The sequence below is a fragment of the Oncorhynchus mykiss genome, chromosome 5 (assembly GCF_013265735.2).
Source record: "Oncorhynchus mykiss isolate Arlee chromosome 5, USDA_OmykA_1.1, whole genome shotgun sequence".
Classification (NCBI taxonomy): domain Eukaryota; kingdom Metazoa; phylum Chordata; class Actinopteri; order Salmoniformes; family Salmonidae; genus Oncorhynchus; species Oncorhynchus mykiss.
The window spans coordinates 12504783-12530722 of NC_048569.1; the positions used below are offsets into that span (position 1 = coordinate 12504783).

The 25940-nt window shown below is 41.6% G+C and overlaps 1 protein-coding gene across 3 annotated transcripts in view; it reads left to right on the forward strand.

Annotated features, from left to right (window-relative positions):
- Positions 1-25940, forward strand: part of LOC110523216 (nuclear receptor subfamily 6 group A member 1-A) — a 189677-nt gene that overhangs the window by 133873 nt on the left and 29864 nt on the right. The window contains exon 1 of one of the 3 annotated variants that reach the window (XM_021601717.2): positions 22124-22396. The exons of the other annotated variants lie outside the window; for them this stretch is intronic. Within the exon in view, the coding sequence (XP_021457392.1) occupies positions 22381-22396 (16 nt within the window). The 5' untranslated portion in view covers positions 22124-22380. Of the gene's footprint in view, positions 1-22123; positions 22397-25940 lie in introns of those variants that run through there. 3 annotated transcript variants of the gene reach the window in all.

A 25940-nucleotide genomic window follows, 5' to 3' on the forward strand; every position in this document is an offset into this window, starting at 1 on the left:
AGGAGGAGAAGGGATGGAGAAAGGGAGAGGAGGAGGAGGAGAAGGAATGGAGAAAGGGAGAGGAGGAGGAGGAGAAGGAATGGAGAAAGGGAGAGGGGAGGAGGAGAAGGGATGGAGAAAGGGAGAGGAGGAGGAGAAGGTTGGAGAAAGGGAGAAGGGATGGAGAAAGGGAGAGGGGAGGAGGAGAAGGGATGGAGAAAGGGAGAGGAGGAGGAGAAGGGACGGAGAAAGGGAGTGGAGGAGGAGAAGGTTGGAGAAAGGGAGAGGGGAGGAGGAGGAGAAGGGATGGAGAAAGGGAGAGGAGGATGAGGAGGAGAAGGAATGGAGAAAGGGAGAGGGGAGGAGGAGAAGGGATGGAGAAAGGGAGAGGAGGAGGAGAAGGCTGGAGAAAGGGAGAAGGGATGGAGAGGAGAGGAGGAGGAGAAGGGATGGAGAAAGGGAGAAGGGATGGAGAGAGGGAGAGGAGGAGGAGAAGGGATGTAGAAAGGGAGAGGGATGGTGAGGTGGAGAGGAGGAGGAGGAGGAGAGATGAAGGGAGGGGAAGGGAGAGGAAGAGGGATGAAGGTGAAGAGGTAGAAGAACAATAATGGAGGAAAACAGGGATGCAGGGAAATGTGGACCAGGCGGAGAAGGGTGTTAGAGAATGGACCACAGTCATGATGGAGTAATGAGAGGAGGTGAGGTAAAGGGAGGAGGAGTGAGGGTGAGGTAAAGGGAGGAGGAGTGAGGGTGAGGTAAAGGGAAGGGGAGAGGAGAGGTGAGGTAAAGGGAAGAGGAGAGAGGGTGAGGTAAAGGGAGGAGGGGAGAGGTAAGGTAAATGGAAGGGGAAAGGTGAGGTAAAGGGAAGGGGAGAGGTGAGGGGAAGGGGAGAGGAGAGGTGAGGTAAAGGGAAGGGGAGAGGAGGAGAGGTGAGGTAAAGGGAAGAGGAGAGGTGAGGTAAAGGGAGGAGGAGAGGTGAGGTAAAGGGAGGAGGAGAGGTGAGGTAAAGGGAAGGGGAGAGGTGAGGTAAAGGGAAGGGGTGAGGTAAAGGGAAGGGGAGAGGAGGAGAGGTGAGGTAAAGGGAAGGGGTGAGGTAAAGGGAAGGGGAGAGGAGGAGAGGTGAGGTAAAGGGAGGAGGAGAGAGGGAGAGGTAAAGGGAAGGGGAAAGGTGAGGTAAAGGGAAGGGGAGAGGTGAGGTAAATGGAAGGGGAGGAGAGGTGAGGTAAAGGGAGGAGGAGAGGTGAGGTAAACGGAAGAGGAGAAACTTGTGATGACGTTTGAGAAAATGAGGAAAGACGAGCGGTTAGGAAAGCGTATATGTCACAATACGCTTGACTTTCACCACTCAAGTGTGCCACAGAGATACAGTGCCATTGTAATAATTGTAATTATATTATAAACATCCATTGGATTTGATTGTGTTCTATTTAATTCTGTGACACTCACTCACACATTGTGATTCCATCAAACTTGGAGTGATATGAGAATCATTATTCCAACAGCAGATTCCAGTTGGATGTTTAGTAGAGTGGTGATACTGTAGGTAGTTTTAGAGCTACAGTGCCTTCAGAAAGTATTCAAACCACTTGACTTAGTCCACATTTTGTTGTTACAGCCTGAATTTAAAATGGATTACATCTAGATTTTGTGTCTTGGCCTACATACAATACCCCATAATGTGAAAGTGGAATTATGTTTTTAGAAATTACTACAAATGAAATAAAAATTCTACTTTGAAATGTTTTGAGTCAGTAAGTATTCAACCTCTTTGTTATGGCAAGTCTAAATAAGTTCAGAAGTAAATATTAGCTTGAGTCACATAATAAGTTGCATGGACTCACTCTGTGTGCAGTAATAGTGTTTCACGTGATTTTTGAATGACTACCTCATCTCTGTACCCCACACATACAATTGTCTGTAAAGTCCCTCAGTCGAGCAGTGAATTCCAAAATCAGATTCAACCACAAAGACCAGGTAGGTTTTCCAGTTCCTCTCAAAGAAGTTCACTATTGGTAGATGGGTAAAAAACTAAATTAAGCAGACATTGAATATCCCTTTGAGCATGGTGAAGTTATAAATTACACTGTTTCAATACACCCAGTCATTACAAAGATACAGGCGTCCTTCCTAACTCGGTTGCTGTAGAGGAAGGAAACCCGCTCAGAGATTTCACCATAAGGCCAATAGTGTCTTTAAAACAGTCACAGAGTTTAATGGCTGTGATAGGAGAACACTGAGGATGGATCAACAACATTATAGTTACTCCAAAATACTAACCTAAATGACAGAGTGAAAAGAAGGAAACCTGTACAGAATAAAACATATCCTAAAACTTGCATCCTGTATGCAATAAAGCACTAAAGTAAAATTTCAAAGAATTTGGCAAATACATTTATTTTATGCCCTGAATACAAAGCGTTATGTTTGAGGCAAATCCAACACATCACTGAGTACCACTCATCATACTTTCAAGCATGCCTCATCATGTTATGGGTATCCTTGTTAGGATAAAAATACATGGAATAGAGCGAAGCACAGGCAAAACTCCTTAACCTAAAACACGAGGTTAAATATACACGGGAGTTGTTTACCAATACGACATGTCATGTTCCTGAGTGGCCTAGATACAGTTTTGACTTAAATCGGCTTGAAAATCTATGGCAATACTTGAAAATGGCTAATGTACAAATATTGTACAATCCAGGTGTGGAAAGCTCTTAGACACTTACTCAGAAAGACTCACAGCTGTAATCACTACCAAAGGTGATTTTAACATGTGTTGACTCAGGGGTGTTATGTAAATTAGATATTTCTGAATTTCATTTTCAATAAATTTGCAAACATTTCTAAAAATATTTTTCACTTAGTCATTATATAGGTATCGTGTGTAGATGGGTGAGACAAATTTCCAATTGAATACATTTTTTATTCAGGCCTTAACACAACATGTGGTGTGAATACTTTCTGAACCACTGTATACAGATGATGTCTATAGGACAGTGTTCAGTCATCGACATCCTGGTATCAGTTTATATGTGTCAAATGTTTGTGACGCAAAGCAATAATACCATGTTGCCATCGAAGTGGGATGACACAACATCCTTTAGGGCTCAGTGTGAGATTGGCGTAGGCTGGGGGTGGGGGTAAGGTCTTGGGTGGGATCGCTCTGATGTTGCTGTAATTTGTGGCATTGGGGTTAATGGTAGACATCCATAGAAATAGAATTACACACACACACCACACACACCACACACCACACACCACACACACAGTTTATTTATGAAGTGATGCATACACCCATGCTGTATTACCACTGACAGCCAGTAGTGTAAAGTACTACATAAGTCATTTTTGTGGATGTCTGTACTTTACTTTACTATTTATATTTTCAACAACTTTATACTTTTACTTCTCCACATTCCTAAAGAAAATAAGGTACGTTTTACTCCATACATTTTCCCTGACACCCAAAAGTACTCATTACAGTATGAATGCATAGCAGGACAGGAAAATGTTCCAATTCCCACACTTTTCAAAAAAACATCCCTGGTCATCCCTACTACCTCTGATCTGACTCACTAAACACACATACTTCATTTGTATGAATGACAATGAATGAATGAATTATTCATTTGTGAATGATGTCTGAGTGTTGGAGTGTGCCCCTGGCTATCCGTAAATAAACAAAACAAGAAAATGGTGCAGTCTGGTTTGCTTAATATAACTCATTTGAAATGATTTGTACTTTTACTTTTGATACTTAAGTATATTTAAAACCAAATAGTTTTAGACTTTTACTCAAGTAGTATGTATGACTGGATGACTGTTCCTTTCTATTAAGGTATGGGTGCTTTTTCCACCACTGCTGACATCCATATGAACATGAACACACAGATGGATAGTATTCCAACAGTTTGTTTTCTCAAACCTCTACTACACTTGAGCAGTGAACACACACACCACACACACGCCAAGACTAGAAGGGAGTCACAAAGGAACGAGAGAGAAAAAATCAGAGAGCAAAATAAAAACAAGTATTTTTTTTATATATATATATATTTTTTTTTTTCTGTGCTCTGCTCCTGCCCTGACAAGATCATACACCATCCCCTGAAGTGCAAAAGATGGGAGGGAAAAATATGAGGGGGCGAGGGAGAGACGATATGTGAGAGGGAGGGAGAGCGAGAGAGAGAGAGACAGACAGAGAGATGAAAAGGAGAGAGAGAAATACTAGAGGGAAAAAGACAGTCTGTTCCCCTCTTGTCTGAGAAGCCTGTCATTACGATGTTGGCGTCGGGAGGGGGGGGGGGGGGGGACACAGACTTGGCGGGGAGTCTCATCTCCCAAAAATATAAGGGGTGAAGCAAAATGGCTGCCTCACCAAGCCTGGGGAGAGCGGGAATGAAACCAAGCCTGTGGAGAGAGAGAGAAGGAAACCAAGCCTGTGGAGAGAGAGAGAAGGAAACCAAGCCTGTGGAGAGAGAGAGAAGGAAACCAAGCCTGTGGAGAGAGGGAAGGAAACCAAGCCTGTGGAGAGAGAGAGAAGGAAACCAAGCCTGTGGAGAGAGAGAGAAGGAAACCAAGCCTGTGGAGAGAGAGAGAAGGAAACCAAGCCCGTGGAGAGAGAGAGAAGGAAACCAAGCCTGTGGAGAGAGAGAGAAGGAAACCAAGCCTGTGGAGAGAGAGAGAAGGAAACCAAGCCCGTGGAGAGAGAGAGAAGGAAACCAAGCCTGTGGGGAGAGAGAGAAGGAAACCAAGCCTGTGGAGAGAGAGAGAAGGAAACCAAGCCCGTGGAGAGAGAGAGAAGGAAACCAAGCCTGTGGAGAGAGAGAGAAGGAAACCAAGCCTGTGGAGAGAGAGAGAAGGAAACCAAGCCCGTGGAGAGAGAGAGAAGGAAACCAAGCCTGTGGAGAGAGAGAGAAGGAAACCAAGCCTGGGGAGAGAGGGAAGGAAACCAAGCCTGTGGAGAGAGAGAGAAGGAAACCAAGCCTGGGGAGAGAGAGAGAAGGAAACCAAGCCCGGGGAGAGGGGGAAGGAAACCAAGCCCGGGGAGAGAGGGAAGGAAACCAAGCCCGGGGAGAGAGAGAGAAGGAAACCAAGCCTGGGGAGAGGGGGAAGGAAACCAAGCCCGGGGAGAGAGAGAGAAGGAAACCAAGCCCGGGGAGAGGGGGAAGGAAACCAAGCCCGGGGAGAGGGGGAAGGAAACCAAGCCCGGGGAGAGGGGGAAGGAAACCAAGCCTGTGGAGAGGGGGAAGGAAACCAAGCCTGTGGAGAGAGAATGAAACAGCCAGATGTGGAGAGAAAGGGGGAGGGAGGGAGAGCAAGGGGGCAAGAGATCCATCCCCAGGAAGGAATGTCATGGAGGGGAAGGAGGGACGGTAACATAAATGGGATACAGGCTGAGTAAAGAGGCAGGTTCCCCCCACAGAACAGACCGGTGTGTGTGTGTGTGTGTGGTGGTGAAATTATGTATGAGTGTCTACATTTGCACTTGTGAATTTGGTAGTGTGTGTGCATTTATTATGATTTATTAAACATTTCAAAGCTCACAAGAGGAACTCTTGCGACAGAACGAGAGAGCGAGCGAGGGAGGGAGTGAGAGCAAGGAGAGTGAGTGAATGAGGGAGGGAGAGAGTCAGAGCTCATGCCATCGTCGTCAGTGAGAAGAGAACCGTTGGAATCAGCAGAGCTCAATCCACTTCTCAAGAGAGCTTAGTACTCTCTCAGCACTCTCTCACACACACACACACATGCGCGGTCCACCACTTTAGCCACTGATGTCCTCTTTCCTCCGGCAGTGTGAGTGTACCCCATAATAGCACACATTAAGCCTGTCTATACAGTGTAGCAGGCTTATACATTGACCAGCATAAAATAGAGCCGTATATCTCTCTCGTTCTTTCCCCTTTTGTCCATTGCTCCTTCTCGCTCTCCATCTCTCCCTCTTGTCTTTTTTTTTATTACTTTCTCTTTTTCTCTCCCCCTTCTGTCTCTCTATCTCTCTTCACTTTCTCTCTCGCCCCCCCCCCCTCCTCTCCTCTCAATCTCTTCGTATCTATTTCTCCTCAGGGGGAGGCCCACTGTAGTCCTCCTGCCTGCTAAACCCCTTCTTTCGCTAACGAAGGGAAAGGCTTCGTTCGTTATGCAAATGAGATTTATTCAGTCGGCCTGTGAGACGAATCCCCCCAAGGAGATCGGGTTAATTATGTAAAATTTAAAAAGCGAACGAAACACACACACACAGAAAAAAAAAACATCTCCCCATCATATTATTAGAAATGCCTTAATGTGACCTTGTTTGTCGGAACGGAAGTAATGTGCCCTATTTCTTTCCCTGGCTCTTTTCATCAAGCCTCTCCGACCAATGTTTTGTTTCAGCTTGACATTTTTACATTTTGCGCTGGCTGTCTGGCAAGGCAGTGATGGTAGAGGTATTTAGTGGTGGGTGGGTAAGTTGGAAGCGATGTGTCGTCCTCGTGTGGTGAAATGGCCACAGTACATCTTGTGAGAGAGGGAGGGAGAGAGAAAGGCTGCCGAAAGGCAGACATGGCTCTCAAGAGAAGACAGGCTATGTGCACACTGTCCACAAATAAGGTGGAAACGGAGCTGCACTTCCTAACCTCCTGCCCAATGTATGACCATATTAGAGACACATATTTCCCTCAGATTACACAGATCCACAAAGAATTTGAAAACAAATCCAATTTTGATAAACTCCCATATCTACTGGGTGAAATACCACAGTGTGCCATCACAGCAGAAAGATGTGTGACCTGTTGCCACAAGAAAAGGGCAACCAGTAAAGAACAAACACTGTTGTAAATACAACCTATATTTGTTTATTTATTTTCCCTTTTGTACTTTAACCATTTGTACATTGTTACAACACTGTATATATATATACATAATATGACATTTGTAATGTCTTTATTATTTTGGAATTTTTGTAAGTGTAATGTTTACTGAACATTGTTGTTTAAGTTTTGTTTATTATCTAATTCACTTGCTTTGGCAATGTTAACAAATGTTTCCCATGCCAATTTAGCCCCTTCAATTGAAATTGAATTGAGAGGGAGCGAGGGAGAGTTTGTAAGAGAGGGAGAGCGAGAGAGACCCCATATACAGGATACTAATCTTCTTTGTGCTGTATACGGGAGCCCCTCCTCCTCATAACTCTCCTTTCCACCCGGGGAGGATAAAGAAATGAACACACCGCTGTTTAACCTTTTTCCAACAGAAACGTGTCTGTATCAAATCATCCATTTAACAGTAGCAGAGGGTAACCAATGATACAGCAACTCCAAGGTTACCTCATCTAGCTCTCTCTCTCTCTCTCTCTCTCTCTCTCTCTCTGTGTGTCTCTCTCTCTCTGTCTCTCTCTCTCTGTGTCTCTCTCTCTGTCTCTCTCTCTCTGTGTCTCTCTCTCTGTGTCTCTCTCTCTGTGTCTCTCTCTCTGTGTCTCTCTCTCTGTGTCTCTCTCTCTGTGTCTCTCTCTCTGTGTCTCTCTCTCTGTGTCTCTCTCTCTGTGTCTCTCTCTCTGTGTCTCTCTGTCTCTCTCTCTGTCTCTCTGTCTCTCTCTCTCTGTCTCTCTCTATGTGTCTCTCTCTCTGTCTCTCTCTCTCTGTGTCTCTCTCTCTGTCTCTCTCTCTCTCTCTCTCTCTCTGTCTCTCTCTCTCTCTGTGTCTCTCTCTCTCTCTGTGTCTCTGTCTCTCTCTCTCTGTGTCTCTCTCTCTGTCTCTGTCTCTGTCTCTCTCTGTGTTTCTGTGTCTCTGTCTCTCTCTCTCTGTGTCTCTCTCTCTCTCTCTGTCTCTGTCTCTCTCTGTGTTTCTGTGTCTCTGTCTCTCTCTCTATCTCTCTGTCTCTCTGTGTTTCTCTCTCTCTCTCTCTCTGTGTCTCTCTCTGTCTCTCTCTGTCTCTCTCTGTGTCTCTGTGTCTCTCTCTCTCTCTCTCTCTCTCTCTCTCTCTCTCTCTCTCTCTGTCTCTCTGTCTCTCTGTCTCTCTCTCTATGTCTTTGTGTGTGCGTGTGCCAACTGTATAACGTGCCAGATTTACATTATTATTCTTCCCAGGTTGTTATTTCTATTCTCATCATGTAAGGTAATTTCAACAAAAGCTACTATATTGTTTGGCTATTCTACAGTAAAGTGGTCTCAAACATGTTATGATTATAGTGATTATTTTTTTAGGTGGTAGATCAGCTTTAATATTGCAGATAGATTGTGGCTTCTATCAATTTAATTGTCTGCATCATTTCCATTTTCAATATTTCCAAAATGATTTTATTTTGATATTCAGCTACTGTATATTTCAAGAACATGCTATTTTAATTATATGCTAAATGCGAACTACATTGTTACTATTATCAACAAAAGACATTATGGAGCATGTTAACGTCTCTAACTTCACTTACAAGCGACCTCACAATTCAATCTTTTATAAAGATGGCTGACACACTTGACCATCACCTGGCACTGAGATAATATTAGGATAAGAGATGTCAAAAAAAAGGATATTTCCGTAACGTAATATTTCCGTAATCACTTCTCCACTTCTAATTCATTAGAAAAGTGACACCTTCATAATCAAGGATTTTTTACGCTCTGCAAAAGCCCTTTTTCAGCTGTAGTTCTTACAACTCACAGATTACATACATTTATTAAAGATACATGTATTTTTCCGTACTAGCCATAAACCCCCAAGTCTTAAAGGACATGATTTAGAGAGAACCAGACATGAATAACAAAATAAATATTTCAACAAAATGTCAGTAATTGCTTTGCAATGTCGTGCTTCATTTGTATCTGTATTTTGAGTGTGTCTTCATTCATAGTGATGGAGTGGTGCTATTGTCATACCTTAGTGATGGTTGTTTAATTTTTTATTATATAAAAATAAATGTAACCTACTTTCTCACCTATCTGTGTTTGGTGGAGGAGGGCACATGTTATGTCCGCCAATAGAAGTAAAATGCCTAGAAGGAAGAAAGCCGTCAGACATCTGAATGCGGATGGGAAAGGGAATGTCCCTTCTAGTCATTTCTATTTTCTCCTTGTGATTCTCCACCTCCTCCAGTTGGCCAGTCACTGTTTAGCTGCTGTGGTTTAGCTACCCCTCCCTCCCTCTGACCTGGGGGTTATGTCAACAGCACTGTGGATTAGAGGGACGGGTGGGTTGCCAGATACAATGAACGGGTTGCCAGATTAAATAAGAGGGTGAGCATGTGTTTCAGCAGTAGTGGCAGAAACTACTCACACAGATCAATGTGTTTGATCAGTTCCCCCTTAGGTCAGATGAGACTGGCACGGGCCGGGGAGGGGGTGGAAGGGGGTTGGAGGGTTGTGAAAGGGGGGGTGGAAGGAGGTTGGAAGAAGTTTGGAGGGAGGATGGAATGGGAGTTTGGAGGAGGGGAGAAGAGGGGGGTGGAGGAGAGGGTGGAAGGGGGGGAGAAGAGGGGGGGTTGGAGGGGATGATGGAATTGGGGTTGGAGGGGAGTGTGGGTGGAGGGGAAGGTGCGATGGGGGATTGGAGGGGAGGGTGCGATGGGGGATTGGATGGGAGGATGGAAGGGGAGTTGGAGGGGAGTGTGGGTGGAGGGGAGGGTGCGATGGGTGATTGGAGGGGAGGATGGAAGGGGTTGGACCACAACTACAAACAGAGGGGCTGTGAGGGTGTAAGATCGATCTGCCACAAGCTGTGCCACTGTAAACACGTGTAAACACAAACACCCGCAGGCTTGTGCACACACAAACATGCGCAGACACACACAGAATCAAATAGACATGAAACCTTCACTGTCCATTGAAAAATGGAAAATGTTCAGCACACACACATACACTGGCAAGATTTGTCTCAGTACAGTTACTTGTGGTTAGATTTCTCATACTTAAAAAAAAAAAAAGTTGAGTAAAAGTTCTGAGGGAGGATATTTAAGACTTCACTTACATATACGCTTTCCTCGTTCTCTCTCTCTGTCTCGGTCTCTCTGTCTCTTTCTCAATGTCTCTGTCGCTGTCTCTCGGTCTCTCTGTCTCTCTGTCTCTCTCTCTCTCTGTATCATCTATGTATGTCTACAGGTCAAATCTCCATCTGGGAGTTTAGATTTTTCTCTGTCAAAGTCGAGGTACAAAACCTCCCTAAAAGTTGGCCATGTTGTTATTGTTAAGTTCAGAGGGTCAACATCTATAATGGTGGCTACATCTATAATGGTGGCTACATCTATAATGGTGGCTACATCTATAATGGTGGCTACATCTATAATGGTGGCTACATCTATAATGGTGGCTACATCTATAATGGTGGCTACATCTATAATGGTGGCTACATCTATAATGGTGGCTACATCTGTAATGGTGGCTACATCTATACATCTATAATGGTGGCTACATCTATAATGGTGGCTACATCTATAATGGTGGCTACATCTATAATGGTGGCTACATCTATAATGGTGGCTACATCTATAATGGTGGCTACATCCATAATGGTGGCTACATATATAATGGTGGCTACATCTATAATGGTGGCTACATCTATAATGGTGGCTACATCTATAATGGTGGCTACATCTATACATCCGTAATGGTGGCTACATCTGTAATGGTGGCTACATCTATACATCTGTAATGGTGGCTACATCTATAATGGTGGCTACATCTACACATCTATAATGGGGGCTACATCTGTAATGGTGGCTACATCTATACATCTATAATGGTGGCTACATCTACACATCTATAATGGGGGCTACATCTATAATGGTGGCTACATCTATACATCTATAATGGTGGCTACATCTGTAATGGTGGCTACATCTGTAATGGTGGCTACATCTACACATCTATAATGGTGGCTACATCTACACCTCTATAATGGTGGCTACATCTATACATCTATAATGGTGGCTATATCTATACATCTGTAATGGTGGCTACATCTATAATGGTGGCTACATCTATACATCCATAATGGTGGCTACATCTGTAATGGTGGCTACATCTATACATCTATAATGGTGGCTACATCTACACATCTATAATGGGGGCTACATCTATACATCTGTAATGGTGGCTACATCTATACATCTATAATGGTGGCTACATCTGTAATGGTGGCTACATCTGTAATGGTGGCTACATCTGTAATGGTGGCTACATCTATAATGGTGGCTACATCTATAATGGTGGCTACATCTATACATCTATAATGGTGGCTACATCTATACATCTATAATGGTGGCTACATCTATCATGGTGGCTACATCTATAATGGTGGCTACATCTATATATATATAATGGTGGCTACATCTATACATCTGTAATAGTGGCTACATCTGTAATGGTAGCTACATCTATACATCTGTAATGGTGGCTACATCTATACATCTATAATGGTGGCTACATCTATCATGGTGGCTACATCTATAATGGTGGCTACATCTATAGATATATAATGGTGGCTACATCTATACATCTATAATGGTGGCTACATCTGTAATGGTGGCTACATCTATACATCTGTAATGGTGGCTACATCTATACATCTATAATGGTGGCTACATCTATACATCTGTAATGGTGGCTACATCTGTAATGGTGGCTACATCTATACATCTGTAATGGTGGCTACATCTATACATCTATAATGGTGGCTACATCTATACATCTGTAATGGTGGCTACATCTATACATCTATCATGGTGGCTACATCTATAATGGTGGCTATATCTATACATCTATATTGGTGGCTACATCTATAATGGTGGCTACATCTATACATCTGTAATGGTGGCTACATTTATATATATATAATGGTTGCTACATCTATACATCTATAATGGTGGCTACATCTGTAATGGTGGCTACATCTATAATGGTGGCTACATCTATAATGGTGGCTACATCTATAATGGTGGCTACATCTATAATGGTGGCTACATCTATACATCTATAATGGTGGCTACATCTATAATGGTGGCTACATCTATAATGGTGGCTACATCTGTAATGGTGGCTACATCTATAATGGTGGCTACATCTATACATCTATAATGGTGGCTACATCTATACATCTGTAATGGTGGCTACATCTATAATGGTGGCTACATCTATACATCTATAATGGTGGCTACATATATAATGGTGGCTACATCTATACATCCATAATGGTGGCTATATCTATAATGGTGGCTATATCTATAATGGTGGCTATATCTATAATGGTGGCTACATCTGTAATGGTGGCTACATCTATAATGGTGGCTACATCTATACATCTATAATGGTGGCTACATCTATACATCTGTAATGGTGGCTACATCTATACATCTATAATGGTGGCTACATATATAATGGTGGCTACATCTATACATCCATAATGGTGGCTACATATATAATGGTGGCTATATCTATAATGGTGGCTACATCTATAATGGTGGCTACATCTATAATGGTGGCTACATCTATACATCCGTAATGGTGGCTACATCTGTAATGGTGGCTACATCTATACATCTGTAATGGTGGCTACATCTATAATGGTGGCTACATCTACACATCTATAATGGGGGCTACATCTGTAATGGTGGCTACATCTATACATCTATAATGGTGGCTACATCTACACATCTATAATGGGGGCTACATCTATAATGGTGGCTACATCTATACATCTATAATGGTGGCTACATCTGTAATGGTGGCTACATCTGTAATGGTGGCTACATCTACACATCTATAATGGTGGCTACATCTACACCTCTATAATGGTGGCTACATCTATACATCTATAATGGTGGCTATATCTATACATCTGTAATGGTGGCTACATCTATAATGGTGGCTACATCTATACATCCATAATGGTGGCTACATCTGTAATGGTGGCTACATCTATACATCTATAATGGTGGCTACATCTACACATATATAATGGGGGCTACATCTATACATCTGTAATGGTGGCTACATCTATACATCTATAATGGTGGCTACATCTGTAATGGTGGCTACATCTGTAATGGTGGCTACATCTGTAATGGTGGCTACATCTGTAATGGTGGCTACATCTATAATGGTGGCTACATCTATAATGGTGGCTACATCTATACATCTATAATGGTGGCTACATCTATACATCTGTAATGGTGGCTACATCTGTAATGGTAGCTACATCTATACATCTGTAATGGTGGCTACATCTATACATCTATAATGGTGGCTACATCTATCATGGTGGCTACATCTATAATGGTGGCTACATCTATAGATATATAATGGTGGCTACATCTATACATCTATAATGGTGGCTACATCTGTAATGGTGGCTACATCTATACATCTGTAATGGTGGCTACATCTATACATCTATAATGGTGGCTACATCTATACATCTGTAATGGTGGCTACATCTATACATCTATCATGGTGGCTACATCTATAATGGTGGCTATATCTATACATCTATATTGGTGGCTACATCTATAATGGTGGCTACATCTATACATCTGTAATGGTGGCTACATTTATATATATATAATGGTTTCTACATCTATACATCTATAATGGTGGCTACATCTGTAATGGTGGCTACATCTATAATGGTGGCTACATCTATAATGGTGGCTACATCTATACATCTATATTGGTGGCTACATCTATAATGGTGGCTATATCTATACATCTGTAATGGTGGCTACATCTATACATCTATAATGGTGGCTACATCTATAATGGACATCTATAATGGTGGCTACATCTATACATCTATAATGGTTGCCACATCTATACATCTGTAATGGTGGCTACATCTATGTCTATAATGGTGGCTACATCTATAATGGACATCTATAATGGTGGTTACATCTATACATCTATAATGGTTGCCACATCTATACATCTATAATGGTAGCTACATCTATACATCTGTAATGGTGGCTACATCTATAATGGTGGCTACATCAATACATCTATAATGGTGGCTACATCTTTACATCTATAATGGTAGCTACATCTATACATCTGTAATGGTGGCTACATCTATACATCTATAATGGTGGCTACATCTATAATGGTGGCTACATCTATAATGGTGGCTACATTTATAATGGTGGCTACATCTGTAATGGTGGCTACATCTACACATCTATAATGGTGGCTACATCTACACCTCTATAATGGTGGCTACATCTATACATCTATAATGGTGGCTATATCTATACATCTGTAATGGTGGCTACATCTATACATCTATAATGGTGGCTACATCTATAATGGTGGCTACATCTATAATGGTGGCTACATCTATACATCTATAATGGTGGCTACATCTATAATGGTGGCTACATCTATACATCTGTAATGGTGGCTACATCTATAATGGTGGCTACTTCTATACATCTATAATGGTTGCCACATCTATACATCTGTAATGGTGGCTACATCTATACGTCTATAATGGTGGCTACATCTATAATGGACACCTATAATGGTGGCTACATCTATACATCTATAATGGTTGCCACATCTATACATCTGTAATGGTGGCTACATCTGTAATGGTGGCTACATCTATAATGGTGGCTACATCTATAATGGTGGCTACATTTATAATGGTGGCTACATCTGTAATGGTGGCTACATCTACACATCTATAATGGTGGCTACATCTACACCTCTATAATGGTGGCTACATCTATACATCTATAATGGTGGCTATATCTATACATCTGTAATGGTGGCTACATCTATACATCTATAATGGTGGCTACATCTATAATGGTGGCTACATCTATAATGGTGGCTACATCTATACATCTATAATGGTGGCTACATCTATACATCTGTAATGGTGGCTACATCTATAATGGTGGCTACTTCTATACATCTATAATGGTTGCCACATCTATACATCTGTAATGGTGGCTACATCTATACGTCTATAATGGTGGCTACATCTATAATGGACACCTATAATGGTGGCTACATCTATACATCTATAATGGTTGCCACATCTATACATCTGTAATGGTGGCTACATCTATAATGGTGGCTACATCAATACATCTATAATGGTGGCTACATCTATACATCTATAATGGTAGCTACATCTATACATCTGTAATGGTGGCTACTTCTATACATCTGTAATGGTGGCTACATCTGTAATGGTGGCTACATCTATAATGGTGGCTACATTTATAATGGTTGCTACATCTATAATGGTGGCTACATCTATACATCTATAATGGTGGCTACATCTATAATGGTGGCTACATCTATACATCTATAATGGTGGCTACATCTATAATGGTGGCTACATCTATACATCTATAATGGTGGCTACATATGTAATGGTGGCTACATCTATACATCTATAATGGTGGCTACATCTATACATCTATAATGGTGGCTACATCTATACGTCTATAATGGTGGCTACATCTATAATGGACATCTATAATGGTGTCTACATCTATAATGGTGGCTACATCTATAATGGTGGCTACATCTATAATGGTGGCTACATCTATAATGGTGGCTACATCTATACATCTATAATGGTGGCTACATCTATAATGGTGGCTACATCTATAATGGTGGCTACATCTATACATCTATAATGGTGGCTACATCTATAATGGTGGCTACATCTATAATGGTGGCTACATCTATAATGGTGGCTACATCTATAATGGTGGCTACATCTATAATGGTGGCTACATCTATAATGGACATCTATAATGGTGGCTACATCTATACATCTATAATGGTGGCTACATCTATAATGGTGGCTACATCTATAATGGTGGCTACATCTATACATCTATAATGGTGGCTACATCTATAATGGTGGCTACATCTGTAATGGTGGCTACATCTATAATGGTGGCTACATTTATAATGGTGGCTACATTTATAATGGTGGCTACATCTATAATGGTGGCTACATCTATACATCTATAATGGTGGCTATATCTATACATCTGTAATGGTGGCTACATCTATACATCTATAATGGTGGCTACATCTATAATGGTGGCTACATCTATAATGGTGGCTACATCTATACATCTATAATGGTGGCTACATCTATAATGGTGGCTACATCTATACATCTGTAATGGTGGCTACATCTATAATGGTGGCTACTTCTATACATCTATAATGGTTGCCACATCTATACATCTGTAATGGTGGCTACATCTATACGTCTATAATGGTGGCTACATCTATAATGGACACCTATAATGGTGGCTACATCTATACATCTATAATGGTTGCCACATCTATACATCTGTAATGGTGGCTACATCTGTAATGGTGGCTACATCTATAATGGTGGCTACATCTATAATGGTGGCTACATTTATAATGGTGGCTACATCTGTAATGGTGGCTACATCTACACATCTATAATGGTGGCTACATCTACACCTCTATAATGGTGGCTACATCTATACATCTATAATGGTGGCTATATCTATACATCTGTAATGGTGGCTACATCTATACATCTATAATGGTGGCTACATCTATAATGGTGGCTACATCTATAATGGTGGCTACATCTATACATCTATAATGGTGGCTACATCTATACATCTGTAATGGTGGCTACATCTATAATGGTGGCTACTTCTATACATCTATAATGGTTGCCACATCTATACATCTGTAATGGTGGCTACATCTATACGTCTATAATGGTGGCTACATCTATAATGGACACCTATAATGGTGGCTACATCTATACATCTATAATGGTTGCCACATCTATACATCTGTAATGGTGGCTACATCTATAATGGTGGCTACATCAATACATCTATAATGGTGGCTACATCTATACATCTATAATGGTAGCTACATCTATACATCTGTAATGGTGGCTACTTCTATACATCTGTAATGGTGGCTACATCTGTAATGGTGGCTACATCTATAATGGTGGCTACATTTATAATGGTTGCTACATCTATAATGGTGGCTACATCTATACATCTATAATGGTGGCTACATCTATAATGGTGGCTACATCTATACATCTATAATGGTGGCTACATCTATAATGGTGGCTACATCTATACATCTATAATGGTGGCTACATATGTAATGGTGGCTACATCTATACATCTATAATGGTGGCTACATCTATACATCTATAATGGTGGCTACATCTATACGTCTATAATGGTGGCTACATCTATAATGGACATCTATAATGGTGGCTACATCTATAATGGTGGCTACATCTATAATGGTGGCTACATCTATAATGGTGGCTACATCTATAATGGTGGCTACATCTATACATCTATAATGGTGGCTACATCTATAATGGTGGCTACATCTATAATGGTGGCTACATCTATACATCTATAATGGTGGCTACATCTATAATGGTGGCTACATCTATAATGGTGGCTACATCTATAATGGTGGCTACATCTATAATGGTGGCTACATCTATAATGGTGGCTACATCTATAATGGACATCTATAATGGTGGCTACATCTATACATCTATAATGGTGGCTACATCTATAATGGTGGCTACATCTATAATGGTGGCTACATCTATACATCTATAATGGTGGCTACATCTATAATGGTGGCTACATCTGTAATGGTGGCTACATCTATAATGGTGGCTACATTTATAATGGTGGCTACATTTATAATGGTGGCTACATCTATAATGGTGGCTACATCTATACATCTATAATGGTGGCTACATCTATACATCTATAATGGTGGCTACATCTATACATCTATAATGGTGGCTACATCTTTACATCTATAATGGTGGCTACATCTATACATCTATAATGGTGGCTACATCTATAATGGACATCTATAATGGTGGCTACATCTATAATGGTGGCTACATCTATAATGGTGGCTACATCTATACATCTATAATGGTGGCTACATCTATAATGGTGGCTACATCTATAATGGTGGCTACATCTATAATGGTGGCTACATCTATAATGGTGGCTACATCTATAATGGACATCTATAATGGTGGCTACATCTATACATCTATAATGGTGGCTACATCTATAATGGTGGCTACATCTATAATGGTGGCTACATCTATACATCTATAATGGTGGCTACATCTATAATGGTGGCTACATCTGTAATGGTGGCTACATCTATAATGGTTGCCACATCTATACATCTATAATGGTGGCTACATCTATAATGGTGGCTACATCTATAATGGTGGCTACATCTATAATGGTGGCTACATCTATAATGGTGGCTACATCTATACATCTATAATGGTGGCTACATCTATAATGGACATCTATAATGGTGGCTACATCTATAATGGACATCTATAATGGTGGCTACATCTTTACATCTATAATGGTGGCTACATCTTTACATCTATAATGGTGGATACATCTATACATCTATAATGGTGGCTACATCTATACATCTATAATGGTGGCTACATCTATACATCTGTAATGGTGGCTACATCTATAATGGTGGCTACATCTATAATGGTGGCCACATCTATAATGGTGGCTACATCTATACGTCTGTAATGGTGGCTACATCTATACGTCTGTAATGGTGGCTACGTCTATAATGGTGGCTACATCTATAATGGTGGCTACATCTATACATCTGTAATGGTGGCTACATTCATAATAGTGGCTACATCTATACATCTATAATGTTTGCTACATCTATAATGGTGGCTACATCTATAATGGTGGCTACATCTATAATGGTGGCTACGTCTATAATGGTGGCTACATCTATAATGGTGGCTACATCTATACATCTGTAATGGTGGCTACATTCATAATAGTGGCTACATCTATACATCTATAATGTTTGCTACATCTATAATGGTGGCTACATCTATAATGGTGGCCACATCTATAATGGTGGCCACATCTATACATCTATAATGGTGGCTACATCTATACATCTATAATGGTGGCTACATCTATACGTCTGTAATGGTGGCTACGTCTATAATGGTGGCTACATCTATAATGGTGGCTACATCTATACATCTATAATGGTGGCTACATCTATAATGGTGGCTACATCTATACATCTATAATGGTGGCTACATCTATAATGGTGGCTACATCTATACATCTATAATGGTAGTTATTTGGTTTGTCTGTTTGACCCTTTTTTTGAGGGACGGAACACTCACATTAGGACAATCACTGGTATTAACCCTTCACTATCACTTTCAAGGTCACCGTTCTGAATGGCAGGTCAGGTTGTTTGTCATTGTTGGCTGGGGTGAGGCGGTCACTCGGGGTCAAGTGTGGCCTGTGGGACATTGGCGTTGTTTCATCCGTGACAATGAGGCAGGCTAGCTAGCAAAGTATTCCTGGGGGTTCTAGGAGGAAGAGACGACCCTGCGTCGACCTACCAAACCAGCCCTGGGCCCTGTTTGATAAAAACACACCCTTCCTTCCTCCCATTCCTTGATGTAATCGCTGATCTAACACAACAGTTCTTCTGTCATATAGCTTTCACCAAGCCAGCCATGTCAAATCAGGTATTTCTTTAAGGAAGGAAGGGAGGAAGGATGCATTCTCATAGTATTCAAACAGGGCCCTAGCCTTTGCACTGGTCAAATAAGAGGCTAAATTAATGAAAATGAGACGCTTCCTATGAATACACTGTTCATAATGCATTATAAGGACATTTAAACTGCCTTTTGAGCTAGGCAAAATGCATTATTAGAGCTTATGTCGTGCATTATAAGGCATTATGAAGAGGGTATGCATAACCAATTAAAACAAATGAGCTTTAGTGGGGTAAAGGGAGTAAATATCACAAATGTGTTGTATAGACCGACAGAATATGTACCAAAGTTGTTATGAATGTCACTCAGAATCACAAAGGAATGGAACATAGTAGATATGTCTCCTTGATGCAGGGTAAATTGCAGTTTTTTTACACTGCTATTCATCCAATAGTTTTCTTTCCCTAAACCTTTTCACTGGGCTTATGGAAATCTGATTTGACTGTTAAGGGTGAAAGTTGTGGAGGGAAAGCCAATCCAATGACTCTTGTTTGTTAACGAGATGCCTCGGCTAACGAGACTCTCCCCCTTGTTAATCTGTTACCGCTGCGACATATGGTGGGGGTCGTCATTGGAGTTTGTGATTAATTAAATATGAGTTAATTAAGGTCAGGCGGTTCTCCAGTACGACAACACAGAGCGCCCGCGCTAAGCTGGCCTCCCACCGAGGGTTCGCCACCGCAGAGACACACACACACACACACACACACACCGCTCGCCATAATGAATCCATAAAGGCACACACGCACATACAAATGGGACAAAGGGACAATAGTAATCTTCAAACTCATTTGATCCTTGGTTTCATAACAAATGAGGGGGATTGGAATCCTTCAGAAATCACTCAATCAGATACTTTTAGTGGGGCATAATGGTGCTGCGTACTGTGACATACTGCCACCACCACTGCAAAACATATTTGAATTATAACCGACTCATGTTGACATTTTAGTCATTTAGCAGACGGTCTCATCCAGAGCGACTTACAGGAGCAATTAGGGTGAAGTGCCTTGCTCAAGGGCACACCGACAGATTATTCACCTACTCGGGTCAGGGATCGGAACCTTTGGCTTACTGGACCAACGCTCCTAACCGCTAGGCCACCTGCCGCCCAAAACTCGTTGACGAATGTCAAAAAGATTACCGTTGTTTGACTTTGTGACATGTCCATTAGTCTTTTTTGTTTAACATGAAAAACTTTGGTGGGTTGAATGACAGCATCTGTAAATTATTGCATTTTTGGCTTTACATTACATTCTTGGCTTTACATTACATTACATTTTGGGCATAACATTACATTCTTGGCTTAGCAGCCTTCTAAATATCCATAGTACTGTAGTTTGGAGACATTAACTTACATATTTATGACTAAAGAAATGTTGTGAAAAGGAATCGAACCAAGACTATGCACGTCATGCACAATGGATTATTTTGGGAAATGCAGAATAAGCGGTTGTCTTTGATGTCACCAGTGTCACATTCAAAACATTTTAGCCCCTTTCCTTCCCTTTCTTCTTGTTCTCCTCCTGAGCCTCTTTCTCTCTCTCTGCATTTTAATGGAAAGTCTTTCTTTTTCAAGGTTTTAATGTCAAGCACAGTGAAATGCCTTTCTTATCAGTGTGGCTGACTGGTGTGTAGAAGTTCAAGACAGTAGGGTTGACAGTAACGTTGGGCTTTACCTACTGGAGAAGTGTCTCTGTGTTGATAGTAGTTCAACTCACATTTTATTGGTCACATACACATATTTAGTAGATGTTGTTGCGGGTGTAGTGAAATGCTTGTGTTCCTAGCTCCAGCAGTGCAGTCATATCTAACCATTACAAGGATAGCTCTTGAATAACACTCTTTGTAGACATACTTTACGATCTCACTTTGATTGGCCAAATACATTGGCAGGTTTAGTTGATATGTGTTTAGCAGAATTAGTTAATATGTGTTTAGCCGTCATTAAACTTAATTAAAAAGCTTTTTACACCTCATCATTGGATGTTGATCATTGTGTGTTCGCTAATGACTCAATGTGTTGATTGTTGGTCTCTAGTTTGGCCTAAAGTACTCACACATTTCCAAGCCCCCCTCTGAAGGTAAAAAGTGGAGGGTGGGAGGAGGAACGGGGGAAGGGAAAGGGAATTTGGGTGAAGGTGGGGCATTGTTCTAGAGAAAATAAGGTTTTCAATACCACTCAGATAACCAACTCCCCTCCTCTCTCTCTCTCTCTCAATTAATTTTTTTAAGGGCTTTATTGGCATGGGAAACATATGTTAACATTGCCAAAGCAAGTGAAGTAGATAATAAACTAAACTGAAATAAACAATAACAATTCTCTCTCTCACACACACACACACACACACACACACACACACACACACACACACACACAAACCCCTCCTCAAAATAAGTGCTGGAGTTTTGACCCAAGACATGACATAGGGTAGGGTCCACTAGGTCACATGACTAACTGGCCTGTAAACCTCCCCCACCACTCCCAACCCCACCCCCTCCTCCTTTCGGGGCCGGCCTAGCTGCCGAGGCCAGGGGTGAGAAAGCCACAGAGACCTCAGAGAACTGATCAGAGAAGGACAGAGAGAGGGAAGGAGCAAGAAACAAAAAGAGAAAGCAAACAGAAAGAAATCGAGAGAGAGGAACAGAGAGAGAGGGATAGAGAGAGGGTAAAAGCACCTAGAGGAGTCATGAAGCCGAATCTGCCACGGAGGATGCAGTATCAACAGTGATATAGTGGCTTTATATATATTTCAAATATATTTGATACGGCACTACCAGTGTGGATGGTGGCCAGGAGACTCACTGGCAGACTAGGACCAGTATGAAATGGATACATGGGAAGGTATGTGTGTGTGTGTGTGTGTGTGTGTGTGTGCGTGTGTGTGTGTGTGTGTGTGTATATGCATGTGTCTGTGTGTGTGCTCTTCAGGAGATTGAGACTACAGGACATTAAACAGTAATGATTTAGCTTGTTTTGTGTTTGTATCTGATACCATTGCTGATTTTATCATGGCTTTCAGTGAACTTCGATCTGGTATTAGAGAATGGGCCTATAGTTGTCTGTAGGAAAACTGTGATTTGTTTCTTGTGAACTGTAGATTTGAACCAAATTCTTGGATTTAGATTTTTAGGATGGTCAGTCATTCCATTTTCCTAATCAAATTTGGAAATATAATGTAAAACTGTTGTTGTGGTAAGAGGATTTGTTAGAATTCTGTCAACATACCGGTAGCTTCCGCAGTAGTATTACTTTATCCGTGCGACAGTATGTCAGGATAAGAAAAGCCCCTTAGCGATGACTGTCAAAAGATTTGCAACTGCTGCTGTGGAGCTTTTCTGCTGAGCTAAACAAAAGTGTGTGTTTGGGGGGTGGGGCTTGGCGCTGTGGAGATAGGAAGCTTTTGTGATTGTGTCTATAGTACATTTAACATTGGAGTCATTTAACAGATGCTCTTATCCACAGCGACTTACAGTAGTGAGTGCATACATTTTCGTACTGGTCCCCCGTGGGAATCAAACCGACAACCCTGGTGTTGCAAGCACCATGCTCTACCAACTGAGCCACACAGGACCTGCATTAGCTCATATTAACACACATGAATGTCAGACTTTTTTGAGAGCGAGAAAGAGAAGGACGGCAGAATACAGAGGGAGGAGAGGGGGCAGTTTATTTGCGGCCTGTGTCTGTGCAGCCCATCTGGAAAAGGTTTTTGTGCAGGCAACACAGGCAGTATTTACGTGGTGCTACCGTGTGTGTGTGTGTGTGCGGGGGTAGCCTGGGGTCATCCCGGCTCCACAGAGCCCTGTAAAATCCCCCGGGCCTTATTGAGGGACTCACAGCTGGGCCAACCTCTCAGTGCCCTCTCCTCAGAATACAGCCTTTCCCCTGTTTCACCACATTTGACCCCGTGTTTTACCCTCAGTTGGTAGAGCATGCAGCTTGAAATGACAGGATAGTGGCTTGGTTTTCCTGGGACCACCCATACGTAAATAATATATCACACATGACTGGAATTCGCTTTGGATAAAAGTGTCTCCTAAAAGACATATATTATCAGGAGGAAATCATAAGGTCTTTCCTGTGCATGGTGGACTTGCAAAAGTCTCCCTGATCAATGCCCTGATTTGAATTTGATCTGGAGAAGAGTGTCCGCTAAATGGCTTCAATGTAAAAGCATAGAAGTACATCATGGATAGAAAATGGTAGCTCACCCATGCGATGCAGGCAGTTTTGGGGATCCTTCTTAGACCAGTGTTGGTCGAGCTTGTTGTGTAGTATTTCCTTCTATAATATCTGCTGTATATTCCCTGTACCTTTCTTATTGGGTTGTAAGCACCCATGAGCTTATGGATAAGTGAATGACTAGTTTATATTCCTTATTTTTCTCCCTCTTCATCTGGCTGTCTCTTTCTGATGCACAGCTTCAATTTAAGTACTTCCTCTGTAAAGCACTTTGAAACAACGGCTAATTTAAAAATGTCTTTGCGCATACATTTGATTGATTTAATTGATCGATCTCTCTTTCCTCATGAAATACAATAATAATCTATCTCAAAGGAGTCATATATCAGAATGGATTTGTTATGACAATCTGTTTCCATCGTTGTGTGTTTTAGGAGAGGGCCTCAGTGGCTGTAGTCTGGACGCTTGGTGGTGTTCATTTTCTGATGCAGAGAGCAATCAGTAACATGTTTTGGATTGGTTAAGTGGGTTGTTAGCATGCCACCATTTTGTTTCTGCCTAATGGTTACATCTCTGACTGATAGATAGTGCTTGGGTACATTTATTTCTCCATCCATCCGTCCATCCATCCGTCCATCCATCCATTCTTTAATTCACTCCCACTCATTATCATAATCTCTTGACTCTTATCCTAACAAAGTGAAGCTCATTGCCTCCCATGCCTCTCTATCTGTTACAATCCCATCTTGTAGGTTCCTTCCTGACAGGGGCTAGCGTTTACAGGAGCTCCCTGTCCTAGAGCTATATTAAACAGAAAGTGAATGTGAGCTAAACTAACAACCATGATGGGGTTGCCATAAGAATAGAATCTAGATTGTAGATTATAATTCTCCGGGGGCATTGTGAAGTATTCTGATATCTCCCTCTCATTCCCCCTTTTTTTTTATCTCTCTATTTCGGTCTTTCTCTGCTACTTTCTCTACCATTCTCTTTCTCTTCCTTTCTATTTCTATCTCTCTCCATTACTATCTCTTTCTGCCTTTCTCCTCTGTAGAATACCTTTCTCCCAGCAGCTTGCCAATGCGAGAGCTGCTTTTGTCAATGTGAGTAGGAGGGTTAATACAATGTAGTCTTTCATCTTAATCTTCTCTCTGCTGGGTATGGGAAGGGGCTGGGCTGGCTGACTCGGCTGTGTGTAAAGTTTTTTTTATTTTGGAATTGGGGGGGGGGGGGGGGGGTGTAATTAGGATTATGTGTAGATCAATAGCAGGGGTGGGGGCGAGGGTGAGGTGTATGGAGAGTTCAGAAGATTTCTAAATGTAGGCTCTAGTAAAATGTGATGTATTAGTGTAGGGTTAGCAGTTGGGGAGGTATTATTTTGGTTTAGCAACCAGCGTGTTTGTGTGTGTAGACAAAACTGTAGACCCAAGCTGTTGAACCAACACACACAAGCGCGCACACACATACACACACACAACCTCCCCCGACCACCAACACCCAACCGTCTTCACACAGAGAGCATCTGTCAACATGACAAAACAAAGGACTTGTTTTTTTAGAAGAAATCCTCACTCATCAATGTAGCCTATTGAACAGACAGTAGCACGAATATCAATGAATCATCCCATTGTCTTTGGCCTTTGAGAACCAATGAAGCAGTGTCCTTCATGCTACTGATAGAACTGTAAAAAACCTTGATCCTGGTGAACGCCTGATTTGACTCACACCTGCTTTGGCATAATCAGTCATAGGAAAGCATAATTATGAACGTTATTGGAACTTTTATCCCGGTGAGCTTTTGCTTTGGCGTAATCAATCAAACAATAGTCTAGTCTTCTACTTCGTGTTTTAAAGCATTAACCAAATGGTTGGGCTAACGTTTGGAGGAAAACCTGGGAATCGGAGCGAGACATGTTCCCTTTTCTCCTGTTGTTTCCTCAAGGACACACTGTCGAGGGAAATTCAATCATATTTCGGAATGTGGAATTTTCCTATTTTCTCAGTGGGAAATGGATGAGTGTGTGTGCATGTGTGATGGGTGCTGTTTCCTTTCCTGCTGGAGAGCAAAGAAGGGAGGATTCTAGAGGAGATAGGAAAGAGAAAATTGGCAACATACAAGAGTGACAATCAGTACTGACAAGATTTTGAATTGTCACATTTACACATTTAGTGCGTAGTACACTTGGAACTTCTACATTCTGGT